At 36.3% G+C, this 17,309-nt stretch overlaps 1 protein-coding gene across 1 annotated transcript in view; it reads left to right on the top strand.

Moving 5' to 3' along the window:
* The window catches only part of fstl4 (follistatin-like 4), a 216,327-nt gene that overhangs the window by 12,290 nt on the left and 186,728 nt on the right, over window positions 1-17,309 (top strand). Inside the window, exon 3 of the mRNA XM_067375723.1 lies at window positions 11,204-11,237. Within this exon, the coding sequence (XP_067231824.1) occupies window positions 11,204-11,237 (34 nt within the window). The remainder of the gene's footprint in view (window positions 1-11,203; window positions 11,238-17,309) is intronic.

The following is a 17,309-nucleotide window of genomic DNA, read 5'->3' on the forward strand; positions in this document are numbered from 1 at the left end:
AAATACAATTATTAAACTCATTATAGATATGCTTATAAATCAAGAACAAAGCATTTATAGCTGTGTTTATAAATGGCTTACTAATGTCTATTAATGTTTTATAAATGATAAATTAACTATTTACTAATGCTTAACTAATGCTTCATAGCGTGAGTTATTCTAAAGTGTTACCGAAGGTTTTTGATGAAAACATTCCAGGGTTTTTCTCCATATAGTGGACTTCACTGGGGGTCAGTTTCAGTGCAGCTTCAAAGAGCTCTACATGATCCCAGACGAGGAATAAGAGTCTGATCTAGAGAAACCATCGGTTATTTTATTAAAAAAATAAAACTAAATACTTTTTAACCACAAATGTTCATCTTGCACTGCTCTGTGATGCTCCACGCATGACGTAATCATGTTGGAAAGATCACGCGTGACGTAGGCGGAAGAACCGATCCAGTGTCTGTGAAGTCAAACTAACTTTACAAAAATGGTAAAACAACTATGTTGGATGATTTTGAAGTTGGAGGAGAAAACAAGATTTTTTGCCCTACCGCGGTATTTGTGCCTACGACCTTTCCAACATGATTACATAATGCGTGGAGCATCACAGAGCAGTGCAAGACGAGCATTTGTGGTTAAAAAGTATATAATTGTATTTTTTTAATAAAATGAGCGATGGTTTCTCTAGATAAGACTCTTATTCCTCGTCTGGGATCATGTAGAGCTCTTTGAAGCTGCACTGAAACTGACATTTGGACCTTCAACCCGTTGAACCCCAGTGAAGTCCACTATATGGAGAAACATCCTGGAATGTTTTCCTCAATTTCTTTTCGACTGAAGAAAGAAACACATGAACATCTTGGATGACATGGGGGTGAGAACCAATGCTGAGAAAGTTGTGATCATTTTTTCTTCTCTATTATGACGTATATCCAAGTGAAACACTTCTGGAACAAGAACAAATGTAGGACGGGGCTTGATTTTGTCTGTGTGGAATTGATTGGATGGTTGTGGTTTGCTATTGGTGGATCTCATGTGAGTGACAGGTTGCTCTCCTCACTTATTATCCAGCTAGAACAAGCAGTGACTGCATCTAACAAATACTTTTTACATTATCCGATTGAACTCGTTATTCGTTTTGAAGTTCGCCGTCTGACTTGAAGCAGCTCATGCAAGTTAGAAATTGTGTCCAACAGCATACCTTTAAATACCACAGTTTATGCTAGGAATTAATGAAGAATCAAAACTAGACATCTTTACAGTACATACAGTACAGCACATTAGCACTGATATGTCATCTAATGATGCCGGACGGTTAGTGCTCAACAGGAATGTTCAGCCTCTTTGAAGGGGTAATAAAGCCCTTAATGAGCCTCTTCAGTCAGCAAATGGAGATGTTGTGGCAGGAATTGTTTGTCCCAGATGAGATCCTGAGGAGTGTCCCGAGCTGATGATGTCATTGTCTTCGAGCACACACACACACACACACACACACTGGGCTCGTCGTGAGGCCTGCTGGGACTTCTTAATGATTTCTCAGTGCTGTAAGACATCGACAGGCGGCATAGTTAAACACTGGTGCAGCAATTCACAATCAATATATGTGTTATAGTTCAACTATCTAGTTATTGTTCGTTATTTTTTAAAATGAGTTAATATGCAAATGAGCCGTCATCTAAATAAATATGCACAAATTTTTTATAACTTTCCAGACCTGAAATATGATCATTGGATAAAGTCAAGTTCAACATTCTTGTTCCATTTTGTTTCTATATTTGAAAATGTGTACAGAGGGGATTTTGGATTTCTATTTTATTACTTCATAAATCAGAAAGTACTGTCAACAGACCGAAAAAAAGAAAAAAAAAAAAATCAGTATGTTTTTAGGCATGAAGTGTTTTATAAATCAGGCAAATGAAAAATGAACAACCCTTCAGAATTTAGATGAATAACACTGTAAAGGTTGGTGTGTGTAAAGCTGCTGAAGTGACGTACTGTAATTGAAATCTATGGGTGCAAATACAGTGCAATTAAATACACACTTAAAGGATCTAAAGTTCACTTCAGAATTAAAATTTCCTGATAATTTACTCTCCTCCATGTCATCAAATATGTTATGTTTGTTTTTTATTTCTTCAGTCGAAATATTTTTTTTAGGTTTTTGAGGAAAACATTCCAGGATTTTTCTCCATATAGTGGACTTCACTGGGGTTCAACGGGTTGAAGGTCCAAATGTCAGTTTCAGTGCAGCTTCAAAGAGCTCTACATGATCCCAGACGAGGAATAAGAGTCTCATCTAGAGAAACCATTGGACATTTTCTAAAAAAAATAATTCACCTGCACTGAAACTGACATTTGGACCTTCAACCCGTTGAACCCCAGTGAAGTCCACTATATGGAGAAAAATCCTGGAATGTTTTCCTCAAAAACCTTCATTTCTTTTCAACTGAAGAAAGAAAGACATGGGGGTGAGAAAATTATCAGGAAATTTTTAATTCTGAAGTGAACTAATCCTTTAAATGTGTATTTTGGATGTTTTCTTTCCATTAGTCAAAAAGAAGGTACATTATGGAAGCAAAAAAGCCCCAAATCTCAACCAGTGTATTAAAAAACAATGGTTTTGCCTGTAGTGTCTTACCTTGAATATTTAGTTTATATCTAGAATAATCACAATGCTGTTTTTCCTGTGAGATTCAGGTCGGTTAGAGAAGTTGCAGACTCAGGCATATTTTCCAAACGACAGTACTGATGGCTGGATGAGTTTTAAGGTCATTGAGGGTCAAACACGTTTCATATTTTTTGCGTACTCAAGCGAGCGGCTCCTGCTGCCTCTCACAGATTGATTGCACACTGTAGCTGTGCAGCCCTAATTCATTTTCACAATTCCTATTGTATTCTCATTGCTTATTAATAGTGCATCCATTAATGTATCTCAAAACATCTAGCAAACGCTTCTTCCGCGTTGCATCTGTGTTCGTGTCGCCACACATTCATCATCATATACTCAAAACCCATATGATGATTTTCTGTGTCTACTGTCCAGAATGTCTGAGCTGCTCTTTTTCATATGATGACAGACATGACAAAAGCACCATAACATCAAATCTGTTAGACTTATTCAAAATCTCTATTTGCTTCCCCAAGAGGTGTTAAGATAGGTTTGGAAAATTGCATACAAGTGCTACTGTAAAGGTGTTTTTTTTAAATATTAATTTAAATATTTGTGCCTATATATGACATGCAGGGAAAAAAAGTAAATTGTGCTCTCTTGATTCGCTAAATTGTGTTCATGATTTACTATTTCGTTCCTTTGATTTGCTATTTCGTGCTCATGATTTACTATTTCGTTCCCTCAATTAACTATTTTGTTCCTTCGATTTGCTAAATCGTGCTCATTATTTACTATTTCGTTCCTTCGATTTGCTAAATCGTTCTCATTATTTACTATTTCGTTCCTTCGATTTGCTAAATCGTGCTCATTATTTACTATTTCGTTCCTTCGATTTGCTAAATCGTGCTCATGATTTACTATTTTGTTCCTTCGGTTTGCTAAATCGTGCTCATGATTTACTATTTCGTTCCTTTGATTTGCTAAATCGTTCTCATGATTTACTATTTCGTTCCTTCGATTTGCTAAATCGTGCTCATGATTTACTATTTTGTTCCTTCGGTTTGCTAAATCGTGCTCATGATTTACTATTTCGTTCCTTCGATTTGCTAAATCGTTCTCATGATTTACTATTTCGTTCCCTCGATTTGCTAAATCGTTCTCATGATTTACTATTTCGTTCCTTCGATTTGCTAAATCGTTCTCATGATTTACTATTTCGTTCCCTCGATTTGCTAAATCGTTCTCATGATTTACTATTTCGTTCCCTCGATTTGCTAAATCGTGCTCATGATTTACTATTTCGTTCCCTCGATTTGCTAAATCGTTCTCATGATTTACTATTTCGTTCCTTCGATTTGCTAAATCGTTCTCATGATTTACTATTTCGTTCCTTTGATTTGCTAAATCGTGCTCATGATTTACTATTTCGTTCCTTCGATTTGCTAAATCGTTCTTATTATTTACTATTTCGTTCCTTCGATTTGCTAAATCGTGCTCATGATTTACTATTTCGTTCCTTCGATTTGCTAAATCGTTCTCATTATTTACTATTTCGTTCCTTCGATTTGCTAAATCGTGCTCATGATTTACTATTTCGTTCCTTTGATTTGTTAAATCGTTCTCATTATTTACTATTTCGTTCCTTCGATTTGCTAAATCGTTCTCATGATTTACTATTTCGTTCCTTTGATTTGCTAAATCGTGCTCATGATTTACTATTTCGTTCCTTCGATTTGCTAAATCGTGCTCATGATTTACTATTTCGTTCCTTCGATTTGCTAAATCGTTCTCATTATTTACTATTTCGTTCCTTCGATTTGCTAAATCGTGCTCATGATTTACTATTTCGTTCCTTTGATTTGTTAAATCGTTCTCATTATTTACTATTTCGTTCCTTCGATTTGCTAAATCGTTCTCATGATTTACTATTTCGTTCCTTTGATTTGCTAAATCGTGCTCATGATTTACTATTTCGTTCCTTTGATTTGTTAAATCGTGCTCATGATTTACTATTTCGTTCCTTCGATTTGCTAAATCGTTCTCATGATTTACTATTTCGTTCCTTTGATTTGCTAAATCGTTCTCATTATTTACTATTTCGTTCCTTCGATTTGCTAAATCGTGCTCATGATTTACTATTTCGTTCCTTCGATTTGCTAAATCGTGCTCATGATTTACTATTTCGTTCCTTCGATTTGCTAAATCGTTCTCATTATTTACTATTTCGTTCCTTCGATTTGCTAAATCGTGCTCATGATTTACTATTTCGTTCCTTTGATTTGTTAAATCGTTCTCATTATTTACTATTTCGTTCCTTCGATTTGTTAAATCTTGCACATGATTTACTATTTCGTTCCTTCGATTTGCTAAATCGTGCTCATGATTTACCATTTCGTTCCTTCGATTTGCTAAATCGTTCTCATTATTTACTATTTCGTTCCTTCGATTTGCTATTTCGTTCTCATGATTTACTATTTCGTTCCTTTGATTTGCTAAATCGTTCTCATGATTTACTATTTCGTTCCTTTGATTTGCTAAATCGTTCTCATGATTTACTATTTCGTTCCTTCGATTTGCTAAATCGTTCTCATGATTTACTATTTCGTTCCTTTGATTTGCTAAATCGTGCTCATGATTTACTATTTCGTTCCTTCGATTTGCTAAATCGTTCTCATTATTTACTATTTCGTTCCTTCGATTTGCTAAATCGTGCTCATGATTTACTATTTCGTTCCTTCGATTTGCTAAATCGTGCTCATGATTTACTATTTCGTTCCTTCGATTTGCTAAATCGTTCTCATTATTTACTATTTCGTTCCTTCGATTTGCTAAATCGTGCTCATGATTTACTATTTCGTTCCTTTGATTTGTTAAATCGTTCTCATTATTTACTATTTCGTTCCTTCGATTTGTTAAATCTTGCACATGATTTACTATTTCGTTCCTTCGATTTGCTAAATCGTGCTCATGATTTACCATTTCGTTCCTTCGATTTGCTAAATCGTTCTCATTATTTACTATTTCGTTCCTTCGATTTGCTATTTCGTTCCCTTGATTTACTATTTCGTTCCTTTGATTTGCTAAATCGTGCTCATGATTTACTATTTCGTTCTTTCGATTTGCTAAATCGTGCTCATGATTTACTATTTCGTTCCTTCGATTTGCTAAATCGTGCGCATGATTTACTATTTCGTTTCTTCGATTTGCTAAATTGTGCGCATGATTTACTATTTCGTTCCTTTAATTTGCTAAATCGTTCTCATGATTTACTATTTCGTTCCTTCAATTTGCTAAATCGTGCTCATGATTTACTATTTCGTTCCTTCAATTTGCTAAATCGTGCGCATGATTTACTATTTCGTTCCTTCAATTTACTATTTCGTTCCTTTGATTTGCTAAATCGTGCTCATGATTTACTATTTCGTTCCTTTGATTTGCTAAATCGTGCTCATGATTTACTATTTCGTTCCTCCGATTTGCTAAATTGTGCGCATGATTTACTATTTCGTTCCTTCAATTTGCTAAATTGTGCGCATGATTTACTATTTCGTTCCTTCGATTTACTATTTCGTTCCATTGATTTGCTAAATCGTGCGCATGATTTACTATTTCGTTCCTTCGATTTACTATTTCATTCCTTCGATTTGCTAAATATATGATATTTACTATTTTGTTCTCATGAGTCGCTAAATCATGCACACAATTTACTATTTTGTTCTGTCGCTTTGCTAAATCTTGTGCACGATTTACTATTTCACATCATTTAGTCTACAGTTTTCCTGCATGTCATGTGCAGGGCTCCGTATGTATGTATATATATATATATATATATATATATATATATATATATATATATATATATATATATATATATATATATTCTTGTCTTTTTTTGCAAAGTTATTTTTTATCCATGCCAAAATATGGAACTTGGCATTCAAACCACTTCTGTGCAGCATTCATCAAGTCATACAAAAGGTGAGAATTTGCAGGAGGAAATTCACTACAGGCACGTTTCCTGATGAGACCGCAATGATTTCAAAGATAGTTCAGGCATTTCTTAAAGCCTCTACGTTTACAGACAATATTAGGCTTAGACTTGGGTAAAACAAGCCTGTGTAGAACACAGACGTATGAAAGCAAACGCAGACATCTGAAAGTGCTGCTGAAATGACGTCTGTTCAGTGGTGCGTGTGCTGTAAAAAGCCCTTAGTTTGAACCCAGCGCTGTGTCAATCTCCCAAACTACTTGTGTTAACACACTAACCCCAAGAACATACCCTTTTTTAATTCATCAGAGATGTTAAGGTATTAAATATGCATGGATTTATGGTACCAGCATCCAGTGGCCATATTTGAAATGACTTCATATGTTTTTAACCTACACTCTTGGAAGAAAAAATTCTGTCAGACACTTTATATATAGAACCTTTTAAGAGTATATTGAACCCTTTTTTCTAATAAGACGGCAAGAATAGACAGCTTTATTTATTGAATTACTTTGAAATGCATCTTTTTCTCCTCAAAGGAGTTTTCTTGATCATGAAATGTAAAACAGAAAGGTTTAAATAGTTTGCTGTACACCATATAATAAGACATTCAAATGACAGCTATTCATTTAATTTAATTGAAATGGCTAAATTTACTGCATCCATCCATATGTTTTGTCGTTTATTTGTTATTGCACATTATGAGAACTTTAATTTGAATGAAATAAGAAATATTTAAACATCTATTTATCTACTTATATAAATAACTGTGTACTTCATATCAGGGCACTGGATCAGCTGTCTGTTAGAGATCCTCATTGCACTGCTATTTGTGCAATTTTTTCAATTCCTTTTGAATTATGTCAGACTCATCGACATGTCCTCATTTATCAACATCAGAAGTTTTATTACGTTCTTCACTGCATTGTCACAATTTGAGTGGAATGGTGAATGTGTTCGATTGAAAACAAAACACTTATCCTCTGGAGGAAATTGGCTGAGTGATAACTAAAGGCTTTCAGTGTTATCATATTCTTCACCATTTTGGGATGAAACAATAAAGGGTCCAACAGATAATTAAAAAATCATTTTCAGTTAATTTTCTCAATCAGATTAATTCATACAACACCACAGGGAAAAACTGATGTCTTTTCATGGTGTAAACTATTAATGAAAGCCAAAGATTGTAACTTTGACATACTTTTGTTCAATGAACATCTGATCATTTGAATATTTCTTGCAGGCATTTCATATAAATACTTCTCAATCTCAGTTTAGTTTTTCAGTTCAATATAGTTTGTTCTATATTCCAAGTCTTTCAAAGTCATGCAGTAGCTTGATGTGAGGAACAGATGGATATTTAAGTTCTGCAATTATAGTTCAGGGAAATGTCTTTGGTTATGACTGTAACCATGGTTCGCTGAGAAGGGAACGTCTCGCTGCATCTGATGACAGTGCTATGGGGAACCCTGCAGCATGACCGTGTCTGAAGCACATGTGCAACTATTCTGATCCTGATTGGTGCTGGATAACCCTGTATGATGGCGTATAGCAGAAGCTATAAAGTATACCCGGAAACAAAGCAGCATTAGCTTCTGATTGGCTGAAGCAAGCTACTCACAGGCATGCAAGATGTATGGCAAGGTGACGCAGCATTCTCAGGGAACCATGATTACAGTCATAACCCGAGACGTTCCCTTTTGAGGGATCTCCACGCCGCTTGATGATGATGCTATGGGGAACAAAATATCCATTGTACCATACTGACAAATGCCTGTCCTAGTGTGAAACTTTCTGGGTACAACTTAGGAAGAGATTAATTGAGGCTGGTGTATAGTCCAGCTCCAGGCTGTAAAACCTGATAAATGTGTGCAGAGAAGACCAGCCCGCAGCATCAAACACTTCTTGGAGGAAAACTCCTGACAATAAAACTTTCAAAGCTGCCATACTCCTGGTAGACTGGACTCTCAGATCCAGAGGCAGAGGAAGGTCACGTGCCTCATAAGCAGTAGAGATAGCCTCAACAATACATTTACTAATGTTCTGCTTGGAAGCTGGGGAACCCCACCTGGGTGAACCGAAGCTTACCAGCAGATGGTCAAATTTACATCAGTGAGCAGTCTGGTGGATGTAAGTCTCATGTGCTCTAACTGGACAAAGCAAGTTAGGCTTCTCTTGGTCTGCCAACATGAAAGTAAGAGGATGAAAGGCCAGCGCGATGGTTGAATGTACTATGGAACTTTAGGCATGTAGCCTGGTCTAGGGTGCAAAATTGCTTTGACCCTACCTGGAGTCCAAACCCCTCTAGAACCATGCCCAGATCCCAGGCTGGAACTCTCTCATGAACAGCAGGCCTCAACCTCCTTCAAGTGCCATGAAGGAAACAAGTTACTTAATGGTGTTTCCCCAAAGAGCCACCGCCTAATGGTGCGTGGTAAGCAGCTATGGCTGCCAAATAGACCTTAAACATGGAGGGGGCTAGACCGGGAGAAAACGATCCTAAAGGGACTTCAGCATTGAAGTCCAACTGGGTTCTCTGCACCATAAAGTGAAGCCTTTCCACTTTAAGGTGTAAAGTTTCCTCGTGGAGGGACCTCTAGAGTTTAGGATGGTAACAACATCCTTTGAAATACCAGAGTTTAAGAGTTGATTCCCCCTCAGGGGCCAAACCCACAGTTTCCACATCTTCAGCTCGGAGTGATAAATTGTGCCCCCATGTTGTGACAGAAGGTCCTTCCTGATGGAAATCTCCCAAGGAGAGCTGCCTGTGAACCACATTCGTGCCGGCCAGGGGTGCGTTTCCCAAAAGCATTGTTAGCCAACTAAAATCGCAAGTTCCGTCGTTACTAACATAGTTCAATGATTTAGTGTTTCCACCGAAACCATCCTTCAATTGAACATTCACAAACTGCATTGCAGACTTGTTTAGTTGGAACGACAGCTCTCGACCTCTGGTTAGAAGCATAATTTCTTGTTTTATCTTGAGCAAAAGCAGCAAGCTGACATTAAGTACAATGCATATCTTTTATTTTGAATATATACAAATGTCATTTACATATTTAGTTTGTAAAGAGATTTGAAGCACCGTTTTTGAAGAGTGTGCATGTCCGTACATGCTCTTGCACGTTAGAACGAGCCTATGATTGAATCTGGAACTAAAGCAAAATTAGTCCTTAGATGCCATTTCTGTAATTTATGGCAAAAATCTACCATTAATTCGATCTCAAATGGGTTCATTTAAAGAAGTTTTTACTCCACCACCTGCATGACATCATTCACCAACGTGGCTGAAAAACCGGTTTGTGACAATACGGCAGGGAGGGAGGGCCAGTGTCCTGCAGAGTTTATCTCCATCCCTGATAAAAACTCACTTGCCTATAACTTTCTACTAATCCTAAAGACCTTGATTAGCTGGTTCAGGTGTGTTTGATTAGGGTTGGAGCTAAACTCTGCTGGACACTGGCCCTCCAGGACCGGAGTTGTCCATCCCTGCAATACGGTTTTGGGAAACAGTTGTGACTAGCTAGTTGATTTGCTCAATGATGCATCATACTGTGGTAGTGAAGTAATGAGTTATGTCGTTGTATGGGAAATGCACCCCAGAAGGGGTTACTGGAAGTAGAGCTGACTCCTAGAGCTGACTGTGCATGCTCAGCTCCCAGGCAGCTCACTCACAGATTGTGTGTGTCACCACCCATAATGTAGTGATACTGTGAAGTAAAATGGCTTAGTAAACTGTTGGACTGATACAATACACTGTCACATGCACAATAGCTCTTCTCTAACTCTTATTAATTGTTCAGTGAAGCGAGGGTCGCCCACGACTTTAAGTAATGTGAAACAGAAGTAGCGACAGATCTTTTCTTTATTGTGACGTACATCAGAGTATAATGGTTTATTTAAGGAACATAAATACTGTGTGCAGTATGTTTTGATCAGTTCAGTGTAATGTTACTTACAGACTTTGTTTGCTTTGACATTGTGTTTATGTGCGTGATTGTATTGACATTGCATATTACTGAATCCCATATCATCAACCTTGTTCTGTTCAGAGTTGTTTTCACCAAGGCAGTGGATCCCAAACCTGTCCTGGAGAACACCCAGCACTGCACATTTTGGATGTCTCTCTCATCTAACACACCTGATTCAACTCATCAGCTCATTAGTAGAGACCTCAAGACCTAAAGTAGGTGTGTCAGATATGGCAACATACAAAATGTGCGGTGCTGGGGTCCTTCAGGACAGGTTTGGGAGCCACTGCACCAGGGTGTTTGTTGTATTTTTACTCATAGGCTATAAATTCAGAGTTTTCACTTTTTGATATCCACTGAGACTCAGTAATGAGGATGTTTAGGATTTTCACGTTGAATTATTTTTCAAATTTGTAAATTAAACTGAACAACTGATGTCACATGTGTGTGTTTTTTCTGTAATGTGTCAATCAGACATGCACTTGTAAAGTGGTCTATACTGTCTATCTTAAATTTGGTTTACAAAACAAAGGTTTATATTTTCTCTTTTACTATATGTAACATTTTTAGCTTCACTACTTACCAATTAAATAGTTCTGCCACACAGTTATGGATTGCATATTAATTTTCCCTTCTTTTCTTTTGCAGCAATATGGAGGAGTTGAAAATAAAGTCAAGCTAAGTAAGTCCAAACTTGCATGTTTTTAAACCTTGTTTACATTGAGTTTGTGCGTTAACTTACAGAAGAAATGGTTCAATATAGAACCTTAAAGGGTTCTGACAGACGCTTCATATATACAGTACTGAACCTTTTAGGGGTTGCCATTATGGGATTTATGGATTTAGTTTTAATTCATTAATTTTGTTTACATATAATTTTTAATTTTAATTGCATTTTTATGAATTAAACAGCTCATTAACATACTTTATACAAAAAAATAACATTTTAAGCATGAAAGTATGCAGTCATTTAAGACATTTCTCCTTATTTAGAACCTTTTTGGCATAAAATTGAGCCAAGAACCCCGGGGATCTATATAGAACCACACTGAACCTTTTTCTCCAAGAGTGTGTGGTGCTTTATTTGAATTCACCTTCGGCTTTGTTGATTTACGGCATTGTCCGTCATTTTCAAGTTCTTCTTGAAAGCAGCACCCAGGTGTGAGTGTTGAAGTTTGGGAAAACCAAAGCACACTTTGGCCTTTAGGGATCTAAAGGATCTAATTAGGGATTATTTGGAGATACACTATATGGGAGTTGTAAAACCGGACAGTGGAATTACCTAAATTAGTTAATTTCACTCAAATATTACTGAGAGTTCATTGTACTTATTAGACAAAAGTTAAGTGAGGTGAATAACTGAATATATTAAATTGAACTTTAACTGTATGAGTGCAGCAGAGTTCTAGTTCCCAGCATGCTTTGCGTCAGACTGCGTAAGGAGAATACATGTTGAGATGAAGTGTTATTTTGTGATTTTTGCACAAGATTAAATCTGGGACAGATGTGTTAATCTATAATCTATTTTGTTGAGATTTCTAGGGGTTTCTGGTTTGGGTTTCCTCTGTGGTGAAGAGAAGAGCTTGTGGTTAGGATGGGCTTAAAATTATACCTTAAACCTTAAAATTATATGTACTGCATGTTGGTTAACAGTGCATATGCAAGTGTATAGTAAAAGTCTCTTTTCTAGTTACATTTGCACACAAGTGTTTTTCTTTTTCTTTATTTCTCTCTCTCTCTGTGTGCTGAATAGGCATTAGATTGGCTATTGTGTGCACTTATGTGTCTCTGGTTGTAGTGCTGTATAGCAGTAATGATTTGTTTTCTGTATTGATTGCAGGGCATGCTTTGACATTGCCAAATCAGAAGTAACCTTTGCACATCATTGTGGCCATTTGATTTGAATGACATGATTGTCTGAGAACTAACATGTTACTACCCTTGTAAGAAACTTAACTGTATTGGTTGTGCACTTGTAGTGTACTTTAAATCTTAAAAGTATATTTAAACAAACAAACTTGCAGAATATATATTAATGAAATAAAAGGCCACTTAAGTGTACACTTTCATGACTTTATTTTTTAACACACTTTTAAAAAGAGAACTTTGTAATGTCAACTAATTGATTTACTTTAAAAAAAAAAACATTTTAAATAATTATGTTTTAAAAATCTTTTGTCGTGCTTTAAAGAAGTACACCTAATTTGATGTGGTGACTAACTTAAAGCACACACTGTAAAAATAATTGTTGGTTTAACTTAAAGTAAGTGACCTGGTTGCCTTAAAATTTTGAGTTCAATGAAATTAAAAAAATGAGTTAATACAATGAAGGCGTTTGGTTTAATCAACAGAAACTCGAACCGCATTAATTATCAACTAAGTTGATTTGACAAAAGAAAAAATAACAAATCATGAAAAGAATTGTTTACAGTTCATATAAAGTAATTGATTTAAAGTGCAAAGTCGTCATTACAAATATATTTAAATACATGTTTCAATAAAACTTACATTAAAATATATTTTAGTTTATCAGAAATGCTTGTCAGTAAATTCATCAGTTTAATCTTATTTCAAAGACAATAGAAGTTTTTATGAAATTACATATAAAGATGTACTTAAGTGCTACTTAGCGGGTCTTAAGTTGCATTTAATATACTTTCAAACTATAATACATTTTTATTTAACTGTAATTAACATGAAATGAAGTGTCTAAAAACATTGCATTCTGTTCATGCTTAAGTATATTCTTTTAAAGTGTATTATTTTGGTAATAAATACTCAAATTATTAAAAAATGTACTTCTTTTTATCGAGGGAGATGGGTGTTTTTATGCAAGCATTCATCAAACCCTCTATCTTCAACATTAACATGATACATTATACAGTTTTTTGAATAAACGAGTGAGTAAATAATGCCAGAATTCTTGTTTATTTATAAATGATCCCTTTAGTGTCTAGTTTGTAGAAACGCAGCTGCTTTTAATGTTTTTGCGTGTCGATTTGGATTTGAGCAAAGGAAAGTCTTACTTTTATGGATTTACACCTGATAAAAAGTAAGACAGATCAAAAGCTTCACAAAAATCACTCGGAGAAAAAGTTTCCCATCCTTTGTGTTTGCAGACAGACAGCCTCTCCAGTGTGTCAAAAATATATGCAAATGATGTGCTGATTTCCCCTCAGGGACTAATTATTCACTGGCTTCGGACTAAACTTAACAAAACACGCAATGGCATGTTTGATTTTTCTTTCCGCGGCTGGCATCAGGATCCCTTCTCATGTGCGCGCGTCTGCGTATCGCGGCGCGTTATCTCAGTTTCCCTCCCTTCCAGAGAGGCCTCTTTGTTGTCATGTCTGTGCGTCTCGCTTCCAAAGGCTGACATTAATCAGACTGCCCCAGTTTCTGAACGCCACGCTTCTACCCAGCCACCCAGCCACTTGAGTGGATGACCAAACGATAACAGGGCAGGCTGACAGCCTTTTGGCTTCTACACAAATCATAAATAAATAACGTGCCGCAGGCAGCACGCCGAAAAGGTCACTCAAGAAGAAAGACAGGAGAACGCTTGCGAGAAAGACCCCTTTTGTGGCAGAAACAATGCACAATCAAATCAGCGGCTGAACCGCCAGGATTCATTAGCCTGAAATCACAAGGAGAGGTTTGTTACTGCTGCGAATTACATGATATCACTAGGCAAAGCCCATTAAGGAGCCCTCTGCTTCGTTTCTACGCTAATTGGAAGGGAATTCGATAAGGCGCAGCACCTCGCCCGGCTCGCTTACGCGTCTGGGTCACGGCGGTCCGTAATGGATTTAGGGTTCGTGAGAAAACGTGGGATGGTCTTGTTAGTCTTGGTCCCCAGCCCTGAACTAATAAAGCAATCACTTCGGTCACATCCACATTACAACATAACACACGGCGAAACGTAACGCGCTGAAGTACTAACTACAACAGCTGCCAGCATGACCCTTGACACGCTGCGGTTAAATTCAGTTGCCAGATCACCTTTTAGTGCTAAATCCTGTACTGTTCACACACAGTTTGTATTTAAACACGCATCTGGCATGTGTGTCTCAAAACAGTGAACTAGTCCATTATAAACTGAGATACATCCAAATGCTTTATACTGAAAATAAGACCAAAATATTGCGACCCGCACCTGCCTATTTTATAAACCAGATCGCTTTATGCGCCAAGCTCAAACAACAAGCCCAAAAAATCTTAATAAGAGGACATGGCAACACTGCAAGGCAGCCTAATGAGCATAAACAAAACTGTTGTTTGTTACTTTTGTCAAAAATAGCAGATAACAAATGTGCGAGACACCAGAATGTTGCCATGGTTACAACAGTGTCAATCATTGCATTTTCGGGAGTGAGTTGTGTTCTGTACACACACAGAGAGCTGTAATTTAAGGGATTCACGTCCATATTTGAATGCGGTTGTCACTAATGAAACCGTTACAGTGAATACATGGCCATGATGTCTTGAGTGGAGAGCTACAGTGTCTTCACACTATCTTTGGAGGTTTTAAGGACGTTTTTCATGCATACAAGTGTTATTTTAGTATCATTGACATACTATTTTAGTTTTTGTTAATATTTTGAATTTGATTTTATTTTTGTATTTTCTGATTTCATATATATATATATATATATATATATTATTTAAAAAATAAAAATCCTCTTATTACCCACGGCACAAAAATGGTCTACTACATGTGACAAACAAATAATGTGTGATTTTTAACAGTATTTTTATTTATTAAAATTAATATTAATTACATAGCATATTACATTTAATTACATACTAATATTATGCATTGTAAATTATGCAAAATTACAGCATTTAAATGGTTCTCCTTTTCCTATGTTCTCCTTGCTGTCATATAGTGTCTCTCTCAGTAAATGGGACATAGATTTTCCTAGTAAAATTTATAAAATGAATAATATGTGTCAAATAATGTTAGTCTTTTCTTCCTGTGAGGAGACTACAATAATTTACTATGAATTAAATGGAAATCAAATTAAATAAAATTTATTGTGTAACCAAAATACCAATAATGCCCAAAAGAAAAAGAAAAAAACTTAGCATGTGACTTTTAATTATAAACAAGCCCGAAATACACCGGGACTCTTATTTTGAAATGACTGTACTATTGCAGGCTGATCCTTCAGATTCTTACAATCATCTAAAATGTTTTATATAAAGGCCATGAAGTAGACATTGTAATAATTCATCAACTTGAGTTCATTAGCAATCGCTTGGCATAAATCTGCACTTTTCATTGATTGAGAATCACTCTTAAGCCGCCGCCTTGTGACTGTGCAAAATACGGCGCCCGTGGGAATGTCAGCGAGAGTAAACAGTTCTGACGCACATATAACGAGCAGGTACGAAACGACTAGTTAATCGATCGCAAATAGTTTCATTATCTTGGGCGCATATAAAAGTATAAGAGCATAAAAATAATAAAAGCAAAAATGTGTTTCCAAATATACTTGGGCGGCCGTTAATATACCTGGGCGGCCCGACCAAGTAAAGTCTATGTGTGGGAAGCACTGATATATATATATAATGTATATTACCTACAGAAGCCCTAAGAGGCCATGGATTATTATAAGTATATATTATATTATATTATAAGTTACACAACTGCATCAACAGGCGGCAGTATAGAAATAAATATAACTGATGGGTTATAGTAATAATGAGCACTGACTGCTGAAGTGAACTACATGGATCATCTCTTCATCACAGCTCCTGTTAGTGGGTGAAATATATTAGGCAGCAAGTGAACATTTTGTCCTCAAAGTTGATGTTAGAAGCAGGAAAAATGAGCAAGGTAAGGATTTGAGCGAGTTTGACAAGGACCAAATAGTGATGGCTAGATGACTGGATCAGAGCATCTCCAAAACTGCAGCTCTTGTGGGGTGTTCCCGGTCTGCAGTGGTCAGTATCTATCAAAAGTGCTCCAAGGAAGGAACAGTGGTGAACCGGTGACAGGGTCATGGGCGGCAGATTGTAAGAGAGTGAAGACCTTCTTCATGATCGCTATAATTTGTGCAATATTGTGTGTGTTACTGACAAGTAATTAACTTATAAATGTTAATAGCTTGAATCAATATGATTATTTTGCTGTTTGCCTGTTTGCTAGATGCTTGACTCAGTTTCATTACTGCAATAGCGTTTGGCGTGATACTAAACTTGTTGCTTATTAAAACTAATGTTGATGTCACTGTATAGTACATCTATATGTTAAGTTGAGATCATGAGAAAACAAGAAAGAAAAAATAATAATCCATGGCCTTTTGGGCTTCTGTACTAACCCTATATATGGTCTCGTTTGAAAGCTTACAATCTCTATTTTAACTTATTCACACTGAATTACCTCATCCCTCCATACAATATGCAATTGTAGTTGTAATTGAACATGTAATATAATGAATATGCAATTTGAAAGGATTTCTTGTAAAATGTCACCAATATATTGCATTTATACCACCATATGTGGGTATGAGAAGATTTTCAATGTGGCTAGGCCAAAATCAGGCAGAAATCCACCAAAATGGTGGAAGTTAATTAAAGTTTTAATTTGAGTTAATAATAATACCTCTGCTGCACAGGCTTTAGCTTCATTTCAGAATCAGCCACTGAACCTCTTTGACATTCAGAGCAACACACAGATATTACTGTGCAGTATCAGTCATACGTCACTGTCAGATTACTGGAGAATAACTCTCCAGAGGTGTGTAAT

The sequence above is a fragment of the Chanodichthys erythropterus genome, chromosome 22 (genome assembly GCF_024489055.1).
Source record: "Chanodichthys erythropterus isolate Z2021 chromosome 22, ASM2448905v1, whole genome shotgun sequence".
NCBI lineage: Eukaryota > Metazoa > Chordata > Actinopteri > Cypriniformes > Xenocyprididae > Chanodichthys > Chanodichthys erythropterus.